Source organism: Python bivittatus, unplaced genomic scaffold (assembly GCF_059951505.1).
Source record: "Python bivittatus isolate LINGU-HERP-01145 unplaced genomic scaffold, Pbiv_v1 ctg000810_np1212, whole genome shotgun sequence".
In the NCBI taxonomy this organism is placed as follows: Eukaryota; Metazoa; Chordata; class Lepidosauria; order Squamata; family Pythonidae; genus Python; species Python bivittatus.
Genome location: NW_028277111.1, coordinates 4360001 through 4378529, shown reverse-complemented (window position 1 = coordinate 4378529; position 18529 = coordinate 4360001). Strand labels below are relative to the sequence as shown.

The following is an 18529-nucleotide window of genomic DNA, read 5'->3' as shown; positions in this document are numbered from 1 at the left end:
AATAAGAAAATTGAGAAAATCGCCAAACCAAAACTTTCCCACAGCATCTAAAAATAGATCGCTCTCAACTCCACAAGAAATCACTTATATAAAAATCTTCCTTTTTTTATAGGGAAGGAAATTTTGCTTATTTTATAAGCAAAAATAAGATGTGGATAAAAATAGTCTCCTAAAAGTGTAAAAAACTTCCTACAAAACATTAAAACTTCCAGATTGCACGCTCGTATTTCAGTCCTTCAAATCCAATACAACACACTTTAGAAATCCCAAAAAATAATGAAAAGCCAACGAAGAGAAGAAATATTTCTGTAGTGGGGAAATTCTTTAAGTAACATGCACCAAAGGTGATTTTAGAAGTGGGGTGGCCAGAAGTAATGTCTCTTTAAGGAGGCTTTAGATGCAGCTCCGACAAGCTGTTCCGCCTGCTTCCCAGCTGATTGCTCACCGTTCGGTCACTGTCCACAATTGTTCGATAAGCTTCAATCTGCTGTCCCTGGGATGAACCTCGGAGGTAGCCTGGGAATTCATGGCCACTATGACGGCCATGGGCCTGACTCAGATTATTTGGGACCTGACTCGAGACAGTGGACCCACAGCAGATTTAGTCTTCCTGAGAGCAGTGGCAATGTGGCCTGAGGGGAGAGTTACATCTATCACCATTGCCATGGCCAGATCATGCCCTGGTAGCCTTGCGGTTCTTGCATGCCGCCCCCCTCTGCAGGGAGGCAGGACCTATTCGATCGATCCTCCCCTGGCAACTGATGGACCTGTCGGGGTTTCAGAAGGAGCTGGGGGTTATCCCCGAGGTCTTGCTGCACGGTCCAGTGGAGGCCCTGGCTGCTGCCTGGAATAAGGCAGCAGCCGGGGCCTTGGACAGGATCGCGCCTGTGCAGCCTCTCCTGCCCATTCGAGCCTGCTGCCTCCCATGGTTCACGGAGGAGCTGAGGGTTCTGAAGAGGGTCAAGAGAGGCCTGGAGAACCACTGGAAGAAGACAAGAACCAAACCAGACCGAACACAAGCTAGAGCCACGGTTAAGGCCTACCTTGTGGCGGTAAGAGCGGCGAAGCATATTTCTCCGCTCTTATTGCATCCGCAGAATGCCGCCCAGCAGCCCTGTTCAGAATCACCCGATCCCTATTGGGGAGGGGGGGTTCAGAAAACCATCTACAGGGCCATGCTGAGGAATTTTCTGAGCATCTGCAGGATAAAATTGCTCGGATCCATTCTAAGTTGGACGCCAAGCATGAGGCATGGTCTGGTGAGATGCCTGGGGAACGTCCTTGCCGAGTTATCTGGGACCAGTTTGATCCTGTTGTTCCTGATGAAGTAGACAGGATCCTCCAGACTGTAAATGCCACCACATGTCCCTTGGCTGGTGAGGGTGGCCAGGGAGGGGACATGTGGTTGGGTCCTGGCAATGGTTAATACATCCTTGAGAGACGGGGTGTTTCCGGCGACCTTTAAGGAGGTGCTGGTGTGCCCCCTCCTCAAGAAACCATCGTTGGACCTTACTGTTCTGGATAATTTTCATCTAGTCTCCCACCTCCCCTTTATGGGGAAGGTGGTTGAAAAGGTGGTGTCAGGTTCAGCCCAAAGAACTCCATGAGATACTGCAAATACAGTTCTGTTGCGTTTAATAGCTTCCACCTCAAGACAGGAATCTCTCCAGACCGAACCTAAGTTCCCAAGCCAGCAAGCCACAACACCGTGAATTCCTTAGGGTGGTGCCAGTCCCATCTTCTTAAACTTCTCATGCTCCTGCTGGGGGCTAAGGAAACGCTTATCTCCCTTAGCGTGGCCTTCATAACACCATTCCATCAGAGGTGGTGGCACTGCAGCTCCAGAGGATTCTGGATGATACGGATTATCCGGACCCCTTTCAGTCAGGTTTCAGGCCCAGATATGGAACAGAAACAGCATTGGTCGCACTTATGGATGATCTCTGGCAGGAGCAGGATGGAGGCGGTGCATCCATCCTGGCTCTCATTGACCTCTCAGTGGGTTTTGATACCATCGACCATGGTATCCTTCTGGACCGACTCAGGGAGTTGGGGGTGGGCGGCATAGTTTTACGTTGGTTCACCTCCTTCCTCCAGGGCCAGTCCCAGTCGGTGTTGATAGGGGAGGAGAGTTCGGGCCTGCGGCCCCTTCTTTATGGGGTGCCGCAGGGTTCGGTACTCTCTCCTCTCCTTTTTAACATCTACATGAAACCGCTGGATGAGATCATCCATCTCCACGGGATAAGGTATCATCAATATGCCGATGATACTCAGTTACACATCTCCATCCCGGGGGAAGTAAGTGATGCTGTGGCTGCCCTTTCCAGGTGCCTGGAGGCTGTAGGTGTCTGGATGGGGAACAACAGGCTTCAGCTGAACCCTGGCAAGATGGAGTAGCTGTGGGTTAATGGCCCCTCAGTCCCTAGGAATTTGCCATCTTTGGTTCTGGATGGGATTGCACTGCCCCAGACAGACCTGGTGCATAACTTGGGGGTCCTCTTGGACTCACGACTCCTGCTCGAAGAGCAGGTGGCAGTCGTGGCCAGGAGGGCCTTTGCACAACTTCGTGTTGTCTGCCAGTTATGCCCTTTCCTGGATTAAGAGGCCCTTTGAACAGTCACTCATGGCCTGGTCATCTCCCATATAGACTATTGTAATGCGCTCCACATGGGGCTACCCTTGAAGATCATCCAGAAGCTTCAACTGGTCCAGAATGTGGCCACGTGGGCAATTTTAGGTGCATCAAGATCAGCACATATAACACCTTTGCTCCGTGAGCTGCACTGGGTGCCAATTTGCTTCCGGGTCCAATTCAAGGTGTTGGTTATCACCTTTAAAGCCCTACATGGCATGGGTCTAGGGTACCTGAAGGACCGTCTCATCCCCGTTACATCAACCTGTCCCACCCGGTCATGCAGAGAGGGCATGCTACGGACCCTGTCTGTAAGAGAATTTTATCTGACGGGGGCCAGGAGACGAGCCTTCTCTGTAGCAGCCCCTGCCCTTTGGAACAGTCTTCCCCCCAGAAGTGAGGTTGGCCCCCTCCCTTTTAGACTTCAGAAGAAAACTGAAGACCTGGTTTTGTGATCATACATGGGGTGGGGATGGGAATAGTCAGTCTTGGGGTTGGCTGTTTCCCTAGTTTTGCCTTGGACCAATACTATCTGATCATAGGCTGAAATAATACCATCATCCCTTGGATTTTATTGTATTTAATTAATTGTATTTTTATATCTGTACTATTTATGTTTTTATCTATTTTAAATTGTTCTAGTGTGGGTCTTCCGGGCTGTGTGGCTATGTTCTGGAAGTTTTGTTTCCTAACGTTTCGCCAGCATCTGTGACCGGCATCTTCAGAGGGCAGGAGCACAGACAGGAGCAGTTCTCTCTGTGCCCAGGATGATGTGACCCTGTTGTGGGTATTTATAGAGATCAGCGAGGGTGCCTGAAGGGTGTGTGTGTGTGTGGGGGGGGGTTGGGTTAACAATTGGCTGCTTGTTTTGGTGTCAGAATATATGTGTATCTTCCTGCCCTCAGCAGCCACTCGTTAACAACTCAATAGGAAAAAACCCTGCCTAACCCCCAGGAAGATACACATATATTCTGACACCAAATCAAGCAGCCAATCATTAACCCAAACCGCCCCCCCACACACACACACCCTTCAGGCACCCTCGCTGATCTCTATAAATACCCACAACAGGGTCACATCATCCTGGGCACAGAGAGAACTGCTCCTGTCTGTGCTCCTGCCCTCTGAAGATGCCGGTCACAGGTGCTGGCGAAACGTTAGGAAACAAAACTTCCAGAACACAGCCACACAGCCTGGATGACCCACACCAGCCATCGTATTCCGGCCGTGAAAGCCTTCAACAATACATTAAATTGTTCTGTTGTAAACTGCCCAGAGTCCCTCCCTGTGGGGGAGTTGCGCGGTGATATAAATTTGATAAATAAATAAATAAATAAGCTACAGCCATCCAGAAGACACGAGGTGCGATTCAATGGCTTCTCCTTGCCGGAGAATGCTTTGTGTCTCATTTCTTCTTAATTCTGCCACCAGTGGGTAGGATCTTTTCTGCATTCTGAGTGTAAGTTGGATGCCTTCAGATAGAATTAGCCATAATTCTGTTTCTTTTGGACTTTGAAGTTCATCAGTATCAGCTACCAAATCAAATTTCACCATCCTAACTTCAGTTAGAAGATGTAAAGTTACCATAATTGTCTTTCACCTAGTCCTTGAAGCTCCACCTGAAGTTCCAATCCATTTTAGAACTCAATCTTCCTTTTGACGACTTCTCAAACCACACCAAATTTGGTCCAGTTCCATTTCATTTTGAGAGTTAAATGTTCACTTGATGTTATTCAGAGAGTGTTTTCTCTCTTCAATGTCCTACAGCAATAAGATCAGAAAAATCAGGGTTGGAAGGGACCTTAAGAAGCCATCCAATCCCCATTTCCCTTGAACTAGCATAGCGAGATAGTGAATGAAAAGAGGCAAAGGTGTTTTGGAGGTATAACTAATCTGAAGAGGTGGACTGTCTCCCTTGTTCTCAGTGTTGTTGAGAGGTGTTCTCAGTGTTGGTGAGAAGTGGGACTCCTGTCTCTGTCAGTGGGTGTTCTTCATGGTTACCCCTGCCTGAACTGCTGGACTTGGGGTCACTGTCTGAAGGAAAAAAAAGACACACAGTCAGTGCTGAAAAAAGAGAGAGGTCTGACATTCACTTATTCTCTCATTTACTGATCAGCAGAGCCTCACTGTGTTAGCCACAGAAACACACCATCAGAGGCCCTTCTGCACCACCCGTAATCCCTCCAAGGCAGCTCAAAGCTGACCTGCAATTCCCTTCATTTCTGGGTTCTCAATAAATAAATGAACGAGTATAATGTTTCTGACTCATTTGTTTAATTGGGCTCTCTTTATCTAGTTTTAGGACTTGTGTGGAGAATATATCACATTTTAGGTCACATTTATGCACAAATATTGAAAATTCAAAAGGCTTCAGAAATTTTTAAGCACCACTGAGGTGACCCATAGAAGACAGAGGAGCCCATCCCCTCTTGGGTCACCTCCCCTGGGATCCAGGGCACTCTCCTCTGGCCCCATTCTTTCTCCTTTTCTGGAGAGGGAAAGAGCATGGCATCTCAAGGTAAGCTCCTGAAGGCTTGATGGGTGGTGAGGACACCTGCTCAATACGGGTAGCTTTACTAGGAAGCATCCAATTCTGCTCATCAGCCGGTGGGCAGCTTGCTCTGAGGCAAGACAGCTGATCCACAGAGTGAGGGCTGCCAGAGAAGTGGGAGAGCCACCTACTGAACAGCCTCCACCCACCCTGCCGATCAGTGGTCTTGGTACAGAGTTTGGCCAATTACTAAAGTTAAGGGTATGAAGTTACATTCTGTGATTTGCAGATGGTTTTCTACCAGTTAGTGACATGGGGAAAGATTGAGGGGAGCAAAGCCAGAGAATTTCTCAGTGACTTTGCTTCACACACCCTCCACACTTCAGATGAGGACAAGTCAGAAACAAGTCTATAGAGATACAATGGGGATCAGTGGTGGGGACAGCAACTATTTTGCCAGTTTAGTTTTCTGCCTGCTCAAGGGTGGATAGAGAGCGCTAACTGAGCCCCTGAAGAAAAGCCCTTATGGGAAGGATTTGAAGTCTCCCATTATTGAAAGGACCCTTCCTTTGCATGTCTTCCTGATTCTTTCACTATCTCAAGATCATCCTCAGCATCTCTTTAATCAGAGAAGTGACAGCACATTCCCAGATTTCATTTATACTGGTGGCCAATGTTTGCTAGTATGTTAGAATTTATGCCCTCCTTGATATACAGAACAGCGTGTATCTTTCCCTGTCCTTTTTACAATGTGGTATCCAGGATTGACTGTGTCCACTGATTCTCTTTCCTCTACCTGCTTTATGTTTATTCCCACTTCTCATCTGCAGCCATGTACTGTAATTCCTCTCAGGCTTCTAGCACTGAGATAGAAATACCTATATGCCATGCTCTTTTTGAAATGTTGTTGGCATGAGATTTCTGTCTACTTCTTTGCTCCTGACTATCATGCAAACAGGCAAAGAGATCACTCACTTGCTGCTGCTCTGTAGCCACCTTGACGCTTCTCTGCAATAACAAATATCAGAGAGTTAGAGCTACAAAAGAATCCACCAGAGATCATTCAGTCTCTTCCTTCATAGCAGGAAAAGCCCCAGGAGATCTTTCCATAGTTGCTTTGTCCCGGCCTCCCCTGGAAACTATTTTTAGCAGAAACATGAAGCTCTTCAAAGTACAAACTCACCCCCTTTGCTCCACAGGAAACCTGCTGCCTCTGGAATGGACTGAGGATAATTGGCAGAAGCAGCTGGGAGAAATATATACTGTATTTTATTGTAATATTTCTCTGCTGCTTTTTGATCAAAAACTATTGAAGGGCAGAACTGCAATGGCTCTTCCCTGTTACGGAGGAGAACGTGGAACTGTTCTAACCTCAGACTAAGCTAAGTCCTTAGTGGAGTCCTAGCAAGAACTTCAGAAGAGTTCAGAAACTCCTGATGAGGGCTGAGGAAATGTGGAAGAAGGAAGCCTACAAGAAGCTCCCAAAAGGAAGGAAGGTAGTCTTTGAATCTTACTACTCACACCAGTAAGCAAAGATATTTACAGGTTACTTACTGCAGTATATTAACAATCCGATGATTATAGACACTATGACAAGGACAGCCGCGACACAGCCAAGGAGGAGTCCTAGTTTGGATTCTGAAGCTGAGTTGGGAAAAAGAGCAAAATAATTAAAAGGAAACCAAGACAGTATTTGCGTGGAGAGGATCAAAGCAACCCGCTCAGCTTGAATTGGTTGGGCAGACACCATGGGAAACAGGCGGTTCCTCAAGTAACCGGGCCCCATGCCCTGTAGGGCTTTACAAGTCATAACCAGCATTGTGAACCAGACCCACAAGCAAACTGGCAACCAGTGTAGCTCACAGATCAGGCGTGTCACTGCACTGCTGGATTCTAGACCAGCGAAAGCTTCTGAGAGGTCTTCAAGAGCAGCCCCGTGTACAGAACATTGCAATAGCTGAGCTGTGACAATTTATGTTAATGATTCTCAACAAGTACAGATAGATTTCTTTGCTGTATACACACAAATGGCAATATAATCAACTTAAGTAGGTTTTGATTTCTCAGTATGGACCAGACTCCTTCGCTGCCTCAGAGAAGACTGAGATGTTATCATAGTTGATTGAGGCTGTTTCTGAAATCAAACTGACTTTGAGATTATATCAGAAATTGAAAAATAACTATAAAGGTGAAGTTACTAATATTTATGAGTTATGGAGTAAGCAGTTGGAATACCAGATAATGGAGGATCCATGGATCCATGTTTTAAACAATGTTAAGCTTGCTTCCTTGGACTTAAAGCTGAAATTAATCTATCAAAAGATTTTATTGGACTGCTCAAAGAATGAATCAGAAAGGATAGACTGTAGATTTTCTCTGTTGGCAATGTAAGAAATTTGAGGATATATTAACTCATATGACTTGCTCTTGTCCAGATTTTATTTCTTTCTGGAAGAATACTGTAACATATAGAGATAGGGTAAATATTTCTAAGTTTAAAATGTCAATGTCATTTTGAATTCTATTCCAAAATTGTGGGATCTGACTGTTTTTTAGGAATATTGGCTATATCCCTCCAATATTGATATACCGGAAAAGTACTATTATCTTGGATACCAAAAACTGGACATTCAAGAAATGTGTAATTTATCCATTCTTGAAAAGGCTATTTTTTCTACTAATCAAAAAATGAAATAACGCATTTCCTTTTGGCATAGATTTCATAATATTTTACAAGAATAGACAAATTTGGTACATTGTTATAAATGATTAAATGAATATGTGATGCATTTATGAAATTTATATCAATAATTTGGGGGGAGGGTTCTGTTTATTTTTGTTTCAGTATTACAATTTCATAATTAACTGGTTGGATACTGCTGTTGTTCTTTTAATTGGTTTTTGTATATTGTTTACTCTGTATTGCTTTTTTTAAGGGAGGAGTCCTAACCTGATATACTAACCCATTCCTTTCTTCAAACGTGAGCTGTTTCTCCTAGTCTTTTCCAGGTAATGCTGTTGCAATAAAAAATGCATGTTTGTCTCTCTCTCTTTCCAGAAGCCTCCACTCAGTCCAAGCTAGGCATGCAGAAATCTGCCTTCTACCCAGTCAGATCTGCTTCAGCTCTACCTACATTGACCAGCTGCCACTTCGCAGTGTTTCAGGCTGAAGTCTCTCCCAGCCCTCTGTGGAAGTGCCAGATTAACAGCAAGCGCCTCCCTCCCTTCTCCCTCTCACCCATCTCCTTCCAAGCCACACACTTGTGCAGGCCACCATGTTTCCACATGGAATAACGTGAGCATGCTTGGAACAAAACCCCTGTGTAGGAGACAGTAAAACCACATCTAATGCTGTGTTAGTCGCAGTAAGTTGGGGAGGGAACAGAAACCAAGCATTTAGAAACCCAAGTATCTGCCATCACAGTTAGCCTATTAGTGTGATGGAATTTTTCAGCCTTCTTTAAATAATTCCAAGCAAATTGCGCAGGCTGTTCACTGCAGGTCCACAATCTTAAAAAAAAGGGAATTCCAATAGAATAAAACCAAAGTAGGCCCACATCTGGGAACTGCCAGCCTGAAATTTATCTCCCACAATCCTCCCCTTCCCTGCAGTTTGTCACCTCCTACAACCACATGGAGTGGTTCCTGCAAGCCATCATGTTCAACATAGCACCCATAGCGGTCCTTCTCCTTGGGGTCAATTGTGATGCTGATCCAGGTGCAGTAGGTCCCATCCCAGTGACGGATGATATCCCCACGAATAGTCTCTTGATCCCAAATCTCTCCATCCCTCTTCCAGGTGGTATATATCTCTTTAGGGTAAAAGTCACAGATAGAGCAGTTCAAGATCTCCAGGCCATCACCATCCACCATGCGTGTAATTGTCACAGCTGGTGGTTCTGCAGAAATAGAAGCACCAGAGGTAATAGAAAGTTATCCCTAGGGTTGGCAACACAGGGCAAAAAAAGTACATATCTGTTCCCATATTGGATATTCTACATCCCACATAGATCAAATACTTGAGATGTAAACAATTCCAAAGAAGACCTAGAGATTTCTTTAAGTATCTTACATTTTTATTTATTTAGATTTATACTGTGCCACACCACATCACGATGCTCAAGATACTCAGCTGCTTTTGAGATTTTTAGGTGGTTGGCCACCCTCCACCCCGTTACTATTTCTATGTCCCTGGTTACTTTCATGTAGTTCCTTTGCTAGCCCACATTTCAAGTTTCATAGCTTCATCTGTATCGTAGCAAGCAAAACAACAGCCCAAGTAGAAAGCAAAACCCTCATAGTCCTACATGGCAATAGGAGACACAAGAACATTCTTTTCTTCTTTTGTTTCTTTATACCTAGGAAGTCCATTGGCTGGCTCCTTCTATAATTGATATTCTGCTGTTCGGGGATTTTACCCATTTCTGATCCATGACAGCTATTTTGGAACAGATGGATCTTCTTACGAAAAGCCAATGGGTTCAGGGCCATTTGAATTGTGGGGGTGGGGAGCTGTTCCACAGGGCAGGACTGTGACACACAAGACAGAGTTCCTGGGTCCCATCAGATGACATTGCTTGATGGAAGGGACCTCACTGGGACAAGTAGAAATAATGAGAGACAAGGGGTCCTACAAATAGTTATCAACTAAGAGGTCTTGAAAATACTTATCAACTAACGATTCCTTGTTGATTAATGTCAGGTCAGGAATAGCTGATTCCCTTGTGCCCACTTCCACCTTCTGAATGAGAAAATTGTCAACAAGGTAAGTCCGGAAGAACGAAGTGTGGATGGATTTGTCAAAGTAATTAAGTTTCCCTGTCACTTCCTGCCTCTTTGAAAGATCTGCAACTTAATTTTTTAAATTAATTTTAAAGACCCAGTAGCCCAAGAAGAGAAAACAGGAGTCATCTTCAACACACAGTTTAAGGACTGTAACAAACACTATGTAGGACAGACAGGCATAAGGCTGGCAGACCGCATCCACGAGCACCAACTAGCAGTCAGAAGACATGATGAAAATTCCTGAATCTCACAACACATGGACAGACTCAACCACAGTTTTAACTGGGAAACTGTCAGCATCTTAGACCAAGCTAAATCCAAAAATGCAAGAGAATTCTTGGAAGCTTGGTATGGATCATATGGAGAGTATAATGATTGATGTTGGTATAAAGTAAATTCAACTGTTTCCTTTTCTTTTCTCTGATGTCCTGCCTTTTATTTATTTTCTCACCTTTTCCTCTGTGTTTTGCATAACGTTGATGGATTATGTGCCATCAAGTCAGTTTTGACTCCTAGCATCCATATAGATAGATTTTCTCCAAGACGAACTATCCCTAACCTTGCCTTTCACGTCTCCCAATGGTGCCCCCATCACCGCTATAACTGAGTCCATCCACCTTCTGCTGTTCGTCCCCTTCTCTTTCCTTCCACCTTTCCCAGCATTAGAGCCTTTTCCAGAGATTACATAACGTCGCTTACTCTGAAATTAAATATCATGATGTGGAACAGAAGTAAATATCTAGACTTCCAGTTGGAATGAAGGGTAGCTGAAGTTACAACTTAGTTACTCTCCCAATCCAAGAGACTCTCTCCTTACCTTTTCAACACTTTGCTGCTTAATTAGTAAACAGAGCATTTCTTTTGCCTTTCTCCATTTAAATTACTGCTCTGTGGGGAAAAATTATGGGTGCAAAGGCAAAAAAGACAGAGAAAACAGCAAACTGTTTATCACCCAATGAGAGGACAACTTCTTGGAGCTCAATTGCAACAAGAAACAGAATTTATTACTGACCCCCCCCAAGGAAAGATGGGACAGCAATATAGAATTCTTAAACGCTCTTGCTTATGATATATAGTATTTTAGAATGATTGAATTTGTGGAGTTAAAAACAGCAGTTGAAGAGATAAAACAGAGGTACCCTCAATCCTCGTTATCCACGCATTCTGTTTCCGTGGATTCGCTTATACGTGGAAGTATAAGTGTAACCCATTTTTCATCAAACACGATCTCAACACAGCTATATGTGGCTATGCACAGTAGAGAGAGCCGTACCACACAGCGGTGACACAAGCTAAACCAAGGGAAACTGCATTCTTGTTCGTGCAGTGTTTCTTGTGTTCTCCATGCCGTTCTGATAATAGTTCACATGTTCTCACTCTTTTGGGGTAAAATTTAATTAATTTTAACAATGGCATTGAAGCAAAGTGCCATTGAAACTGTTTTAACAAGTGTTTCCAAGCACAAACACTCTGTAATGAACCTAATGGATAAGATTCAAGTGCTTGATTTGCTACGTTCTGGAAATTCTGTAGCATCCATAGGCAGACAATTCAATGTAAATGATCAACCACCCATACGATACACCATAAGGAAGACAATATTCATAAAGCTGTTCGCAAAGCTGCTCCAGAAAGTGCTAAAGTGACTTCTGTTGTTTGTGAGATGTGTGATGGAAAAAAATGGAACAGCAGCTTAGTTTGTGGAAAAATGAAATGGCTGGCCACAAGGGAGGTGTTGTGGACAACGCTACTATAAGGAACAAAGCCACACAAATTTACAACATTTGACTGAAAATCAGGAAAATGTGAAGCTTTTCTCTGGTAGTGCTGGCTGGTTGGAGCATTTTAAAACATGTATGGGTTAAAAAATGTGAAACTTCCAGGTGAGGCTGGTTCAGCAAATACAGAGGTTGCTGAAAAGTTTGTAAAACCTGCTGAAAATCATTAAGAACTTTGTATTCAAAGTTCTATTGCTATTGCACAATGTGTCTGCTCACATTCATGTGGACCTTGAAAATGCCTACCCAAATGTCAAAGTCCTTTCCATGCCCCTGAACTTTTGTCCTCCTGCCACTTGATCAGGGCATTATAAAGGCTTTCAAAAGCCATTATACCCAGGAGCTCTACCGCAATGCTTGCCAACATCTGGATGCAAACCCTGACTCCACCCAATGGACTTTTGGAAGCCCATCACCATCTGCAATGTCAGACTACATGAAAGTAGACTGGAATAAAGTTTCTCAGGCTGCAGTTGGAAAAAAGTCTGGCTGCAGTATGTCACCGGTTTTGAAGGCTTTAAAATGCTGACGAACAAGGTAAAAAAAATGTGCAAGCTATCATGAGTTTGACATGAAGGATTGGTGGCGACCTACAGAAGGATGTTGCTGACATTTTAACAGAACATGTCATTGAGCTTAGCAATGAGGATTTGGATGCTATGGCTGAGGAAGGCAAAAAAGAGCAATGATGCTGATGCTGACGACAATGAAGCTGCTCCAAAAATTGTCCCACTCAACATAGCGAAGCTTGAGAAGTGGGCTGCGTTGCTTGACAACCTTTCCAAGGAAGTTCAGGAGTTGGATCCCTCGATGGAATGCAGCCTCAAGTTTAAAAGCCAACTTGAGGATGCTTTTTGTCCATACGCCTTTAAAAGAATTGTGATGGAAATCACGGCACGCAACACTAACACAGTTCTTTAAACCCATCGCAAGGAAGACGTCTCTGGCACTACAACCTTCAACAAGTCAAGGGATAGCCAGCATGGAGGAGGAAGCAGCCGAAGTTGGAGATGTCAAGCTGCCCTTGCTATCTCCGTCACCCAGTCTATAGAGTGGCAAAAAGTTCTTTTTGTTCTTTAAATAAAAGCTTTTTCATTCTTTAAAATAAAATACTTCAAATACTGTACTGTATGTTCTGTATTATTGGAAACATGATGTGCTTACAGTAACAGGTGTACTGAAGAGGGTCCATGGGAACCTAACCCCATTTTTCTCATAGATCAATGCTTCAATAACTGTGGTTTCTGTTTCTGCAGGGGGGGCTCAAGAACATACAGCCTGTGGATAACAAGGATTGAGTGTATATAATAAGGAAGCAGAGATTTGACTCTTTATATCAGGAAATGGCAGAACTGAAAACTTTAGGGATTGATTTGCATGAAACAAGGACTATCCAGCTTGAAAATTCTGATAACATAGGAAAAGTATTGAAAGCAAATCTACAATGAAGTGACCCATCCAGAAGGGCTTTTCTTCCTCACCGTGGTGCCACAATTGGATTATCTGGGAGGGAAATGTGAATGTTAGGGGCTGGAGAATGTGTCAGAGGGGCAGACTGTGGTTGGCCACCTGGTCTGTGGAGCTGAAGTGTGGCCGGAGGCAGTCAGCGAGTCAGAGTGACAGACTGCTTCCCAGCTGAGAGGTGACAATACTGCTGGATTGTGCAGAGGACTGGAGAAGAGCTGCACAGGCATTGACCGGCCTGCTCAGTAGGGGAAGGAACAATCCGGGAGTTGGGGAATTCTCCTAGACTTACAATTCCTGCATAAAGAGGTGGTGGCAGCTGTTCCCCAGCCCTACAAGCATATGAATAGGAGTAGCTATTGAAGCAGAGGGGGGAGAAGACAGAGCAGATCCCATCTGAAATGGAGCTGGCACAGCTCCCCATTTGGTGATATCAGGGACTTCTAATACAGGGGAACATTCATACATATACCTGTGCTTTTCAGCTGGAGCCCAGACCTTTTCTCTATTGTGGTTTCTCACCTGTTTCCTCCAAGACAACATCCAGGGGCTCACTGGAGCTGACATGTTCCACGTGGCATCTGTAAAGCTTCCTCTCCTTGGGATTGATCTGAATACTCAGCCTGGCATAAAAGGTCCCATCTGAATTTGGGGCGATGTGCACAGAGCTGCTGTTTTGGTCAAAGACTTCTCCATTCTTCCTCCAACTGGTATTGATCTCCTTGGGATAGAAGCCATAGGCCTGGCAGGTGAGGGCATGAAGGCTGTTGATGCTGGCCTGATGAGTCACTTTCACTATTGGAAGCTCTGCAAAATAGCAATAATGGCCTGTATGAAAGGACAGTCCTCCTCCTCTAGCTGATGCGAGAAGAAACCTGAACACAAATGTTGGAAGGTTTTCCAGGGGATCATCTATTTCAGTGCAGTATTCTGTAATGGGGAGAACTCCCCATGAAGACAATACTAAGGTAGGAGTGGGAAATTTTTGGGTAGCTGGGGTACACATGTTTTAGGACAGGATGAAGGCCCCAGTGGACAGAGTGTTTGTGCGAAGTGTGTGGGGATATATCAGGTAGATGGGCAGTGCAAGATTTAATTTTTTTTTCCTTTACTTTTTTAACTGCATCACGCCCTAGTCTTGGTCTAATATGATGGATTCATGGTGTTTTCTGTCTCAATGGAGAAAAAGTAAGAAGCCCTTACCAATTTTCAGCATTCGCAGTGCCAAAGTTTGATAACGCTTTTGGAGGGAGCTCTGAGAGGGTAGAATAGATTGCCCATTCCTACCTTAAGAAGCAGGAATCACTAAAGAAGTAAGTTTTCCAGCTTCATTCAAGGTCGTCTTGGAAACTGACAACCAACGCCTCTGAAACTTCCCCATTGAGCTCCATCTTTATTTCGGATCAAAATTCTCTGTTGCTCACTTGGTTGAGAACCTTCAAACATGAAGGTCCTATTCAAACCTTGCAGAGCTCTAGAATCCAATTATTTTGTAAAATATGAAATTCCTTCTCCTCTGATGGCTAATAGTTTGACATGCATAACATGCCAATTCCAGCTTCACCCATATGATCCTGCCAGATTAACAAAATGAAGAAATCCAACTTTGAGCTAGAAAGGCAAAATGTTGTTGGAGAACCTGGCTAGAAAATGGAACCATTAATAGGACTAGATGTAGAATTTTTGCCATTTGAGCAGTTGCAAAATAAATGTGATTTCTCAAAAGCTACTGTTGTTGTTTAGCCCCTAGCTAAACTTCATTCAACTGTGAAGAAGATAAGCAGGATCAAACCTAATTAGTACAGGGATTGGTGAGACCACCAGATAATTCCCAGGGCTATAGACTAGACTCGGAAGTTGAAACCAAAAACATTCTGGAATAAAGGCAGTGGCAAACCACTTCCACATTATTGCCAAGCAAACAACATGGTTATTCCTGTGTAGTCACAAGAAGATCAGCTCGACTCAGAGAAATGTCTACCTTTTCACCTCAGCTATTCTGTTTTGTAGGTGCTCCTGCCATTTTTCAGGTGAGAAAGCTTTGCAGTGGTCAGCATGAACTCCTCCCTCCCTTTGCTGTCTTTCCCTCTGGGACTTTAAGGCAGTCTGAAGTGCTACACCGGGTTTTGAATTACAAAAGGAAAATGCTGTTAGCACCTGAGTGTGGATGTGGATCTGAAGGAGATTCTTGTCATGTGAGGGAGCAGAGAGGAAGAAATTGCAGGTGACTGATGCTGAAGAAGGAGCAGATTCCAGCAAGCTAACAGCAGAAGAACTGAAAGAGAAGCAGAGCCCAACAGTCACTTTACTCCAGCAGCAACACTGTCAGCCTACAGCCAGCCAGCAGCTGGTAAAGCACCTTCCTTCTCCCCCCCACCCCAAACACAGACTGAAAGGGACAAAGGAGAGTAAGATCATATATTTTGGACTTTAAATTACTTGCTGGTGATGTAGGGTGGAATGACTTAGCCCTGACTGACCCCAGAAGGGCTGGCCAAGGTCCTAAGAGATGAGCTAGTAAGGTAAGGCACCCCAAATACCTGGAAGAGCTGTATCAACGTTGTGTAATAATAGACACCTGATTAGAAGAGTTAAGGCAGGGAAGAAATGATAAGGGGAAAAGAACCTACAGCCTGCCTTCCCCCATATCCCCCCTCCCAAAGGCCTCCTCAGAATCCAGCATGGGAGAACCCATGCAAATCGGAGCAACCAAGAGATCCCTGTCATCAGGAGAGAAGCTAAGAAGAAGAGATCAGGGACTGTGCTTTTATTGTGAGGCCCCAGGGCACATAGCCAGATCATGCCCAGTAAAAGTGCAAGTGTCTGACACAGCAACCTGATGCAGAACTTGTGAATCAACAGAGCCAGCAAGTGCCCAGTTCACTTTGAAGCAGCACACCAAGGAAACTTTGCTGGCCCCTCTCCCAGGAGCAAAAAAGGGGGGCCCTCCACCATTTAAGGAAAGTTCAGACAGCTGACAGCAGGCAAGCATACTTAATTACTCCTGTTATTGTTACTTTAGATTCCAGGCAGCAGATGGAACTTTCTGTTCTGAGTTCTTGTAGACTCAGGGGCAACCACTAATTTCATACATATAAAAATAGTACCGAAACTAAAGTTGCCTGCTTAAGCTCTAGAAAGCCCAATGATAGTTGAGATGATTGACAAACAGCCACTAAGAGCAAGGCCGATTTTGCAGCTCACAGCTCCTTTGCAACTGACAAAGATCCCAGCAAGTTTATAATGCTCTATGTAACTGCCTCCTTGCAAGAGCCCAGCATCTTGGGAATAGAGTGGCTTCAGCTGCATGATCCAGATGTAAGTTGGGCACAAGGGACGTTCTCATTCCCTTCCCCTAAATGCCAGCAGCATTACTTACAAGCAGTGCAGGTTTACCCCCACTCCAATATAGGTTCTCCTTGCTCAACGACCATTTGTTTAACAGTGGCTTAAAATTACAACAGCCTTGGAAAAAGCACTTTACAACCTGTACTTGCACTTACGACCATTGCAAATCATTGTACCACCCTCCGCGGTAATGTGATCACAATTTGTGACCATTTTTATGACGATCGTTAAGCAAATCATGTGGTCGTTAAGTGAATTCTGGCAAAAAAGTCCATTGGGGAAGCTGGATTTGCTTAATGACCACTCTGCTTAATGACCAATTTTCCAGTCCCTATTGTGGTTGTTAGGACTACCTGTACAGAACATGGGAGAATTTGCACTACCAGAAAAATATGCAGATTTTGCAGATGTGTTTGGGGAGGGAAAGGCAGCTATGTTATTTCCCCATCAAGCATGCAATTGTACCATCAATTTGAAGCCAAGAGCCCAAATCCCAGCAAAGAGACAATATTCCATGTCTACTTGCAAGTTAGCCATTCTCAAGGAATATTTGGATGTCAACATCAAAAAAGGATTAATTCACCCTTCCAACTCACCAGCACGGACACCAATATTTTTTGTGCCCAAAAAACAAAGAGAAGCAGCAGCCATTCTGAAGAGAAAGAAGGGACCCCCCATTCATGACTACAAAGACCTGAACAGAGTAACAATTAGACACCATTATCCACTCCCACTTATCTCAGATCCACTAGACCAGCTACAAAAGATCCACATCTTTACAAAACTAGACTTGAGAAGTGCTTACAACCTAATCAGAATGAAAGAAGGATTCGAGTATTTAACAGTCTTCAAAACAAGATACAGTTTGAATACACAGTGATGATTATCGGCCTGGTTAACTGTAGAGCTATTTTTTCTAGATTCATGAACAAAATATTTTCAGACATTTTAGACAAGCACATGGTGGTGTACTTAGATGACATACTAGTTTATTCTGAAGATCCCTCCTTGCATGTCACCCATGTTGGAAATGTATTGCAAAAATTATGGGACAAGCAGCTCTTTGCCAAGCTAGAATATGTGCATTTGACCTGCCTCAGTTAGACTATTTGGGCTACAGAATCTCCATAGAAGTCATACAGATGGATCCAGCAAAGGTACAGTCTATTCTATCATAGCACACACACACACCATAAGATGAAAAATGTGCAACACTTTCTGGGCTTTGCTAACTTCTACAGGAAATCCATCCTTAATTTTGCTGACCGTGTAAAACTGCTGTCCCAGCTCCTAAGAAAGGGTTGGCAATTCTCCTGGTCAACCCAAGAGCAAGCAGCATCTCAAGAGTTAAAACAACTTGCTTCTCAGCACCCTCTTTCCCTCCTTGTCTTTTAGACATGACCAGGGTCAAACCCAGTTCCTCTCTTTGCTTAATCCCATCAGAGCCAAACTGACCCTCCCTGCCCCAGACAAAGCCCCCTGCCATCCCATCTAGACCAAAGAATAGAAGCCTCCCCCACCACCTTCGAGTCAGCCTTGACTCCTGGCAACTGCCTGGACAAGTCCCTGCAGTTTTCTTGGGAAGATTTTGGAAGTGGTTTGCCCTTTCCTCCTTCTTCCTAGGGCTGAGAGAGAGACTGGCCCAAGGTCACCCAGCTGGCTTTGTGCCTAAGGCAGGACTAGAACTCACTGTCTCCCAGTTTCTAGCTGGTGCCTTAACCACTACATCAAACTGGCTCTCGGCATTTAGTTACAGAAAGACAAAAGGATGCTGCAATTTAAACAAGGATGAAGCTAAGGAGAAAGATGATCCCGAATATAAGGCCCTTCTACACCATCACCGTTTTCATTCTCCAAACCTTCAGAAAAACTCTGAAGATGACTTGCAGTTGTCTCATTGCCACCAATCTCCAGACTCTTGAGACCCCCCTTAGCTGACCAACAGAAATCCACAAAAAGTAACGTCCAGCCAAAAATGGCCATCACCCATCCATGCTTGTATTGCTGGTGTTTTCAGCTCAGTTGTCGTGA

General features: G+C 44.3%; 1 protein-coding gene across 3 annotated transcripts in view; it reads right to left on the bottom strand.

Annotated features, from left to right (window-relative positions):
• Window positions 1-3469: 3469 nt before the first annotated feature.
• Window positions 3470-18529, bottom strand: part of LOC103058405 (major histocompatibility complex class I-related protein 1-like) — a 28286-nt gene continuing 13226 nt past the window's right edge. The window contains exons 4-8 of one of the 3 annotated variants that reach the window (XM_088129650.1): window positions 13673-13957; window positions 8744-9022; window positions 6678-6767; window positions 6099-6131; window positions 3470-4393 (exon numbers count right to left, since the gene is read on the bottom strand). In XM_088129650.1, coding sequence (XP_087985776.1) covers window positions 4386-4393; window positions 6099-6131; window positions 6678-6767; window positions 8744-9022; window positions 13673-13957 — 695 coding nt within the window. In that variant the 3' untranslated portion in view covers window positions 3470-4385. Of the gene's footprint in view, window positions 4667-6098; window positions 6132-6677; window positions 6768-8743; window positions 9023-13672; window positions 13958-18529 lie in introns of all 3 variants that reach the window. The other 2 variants (XM_025173264.2, XM_088129651.1) reach the window with 2 other exon arrangements.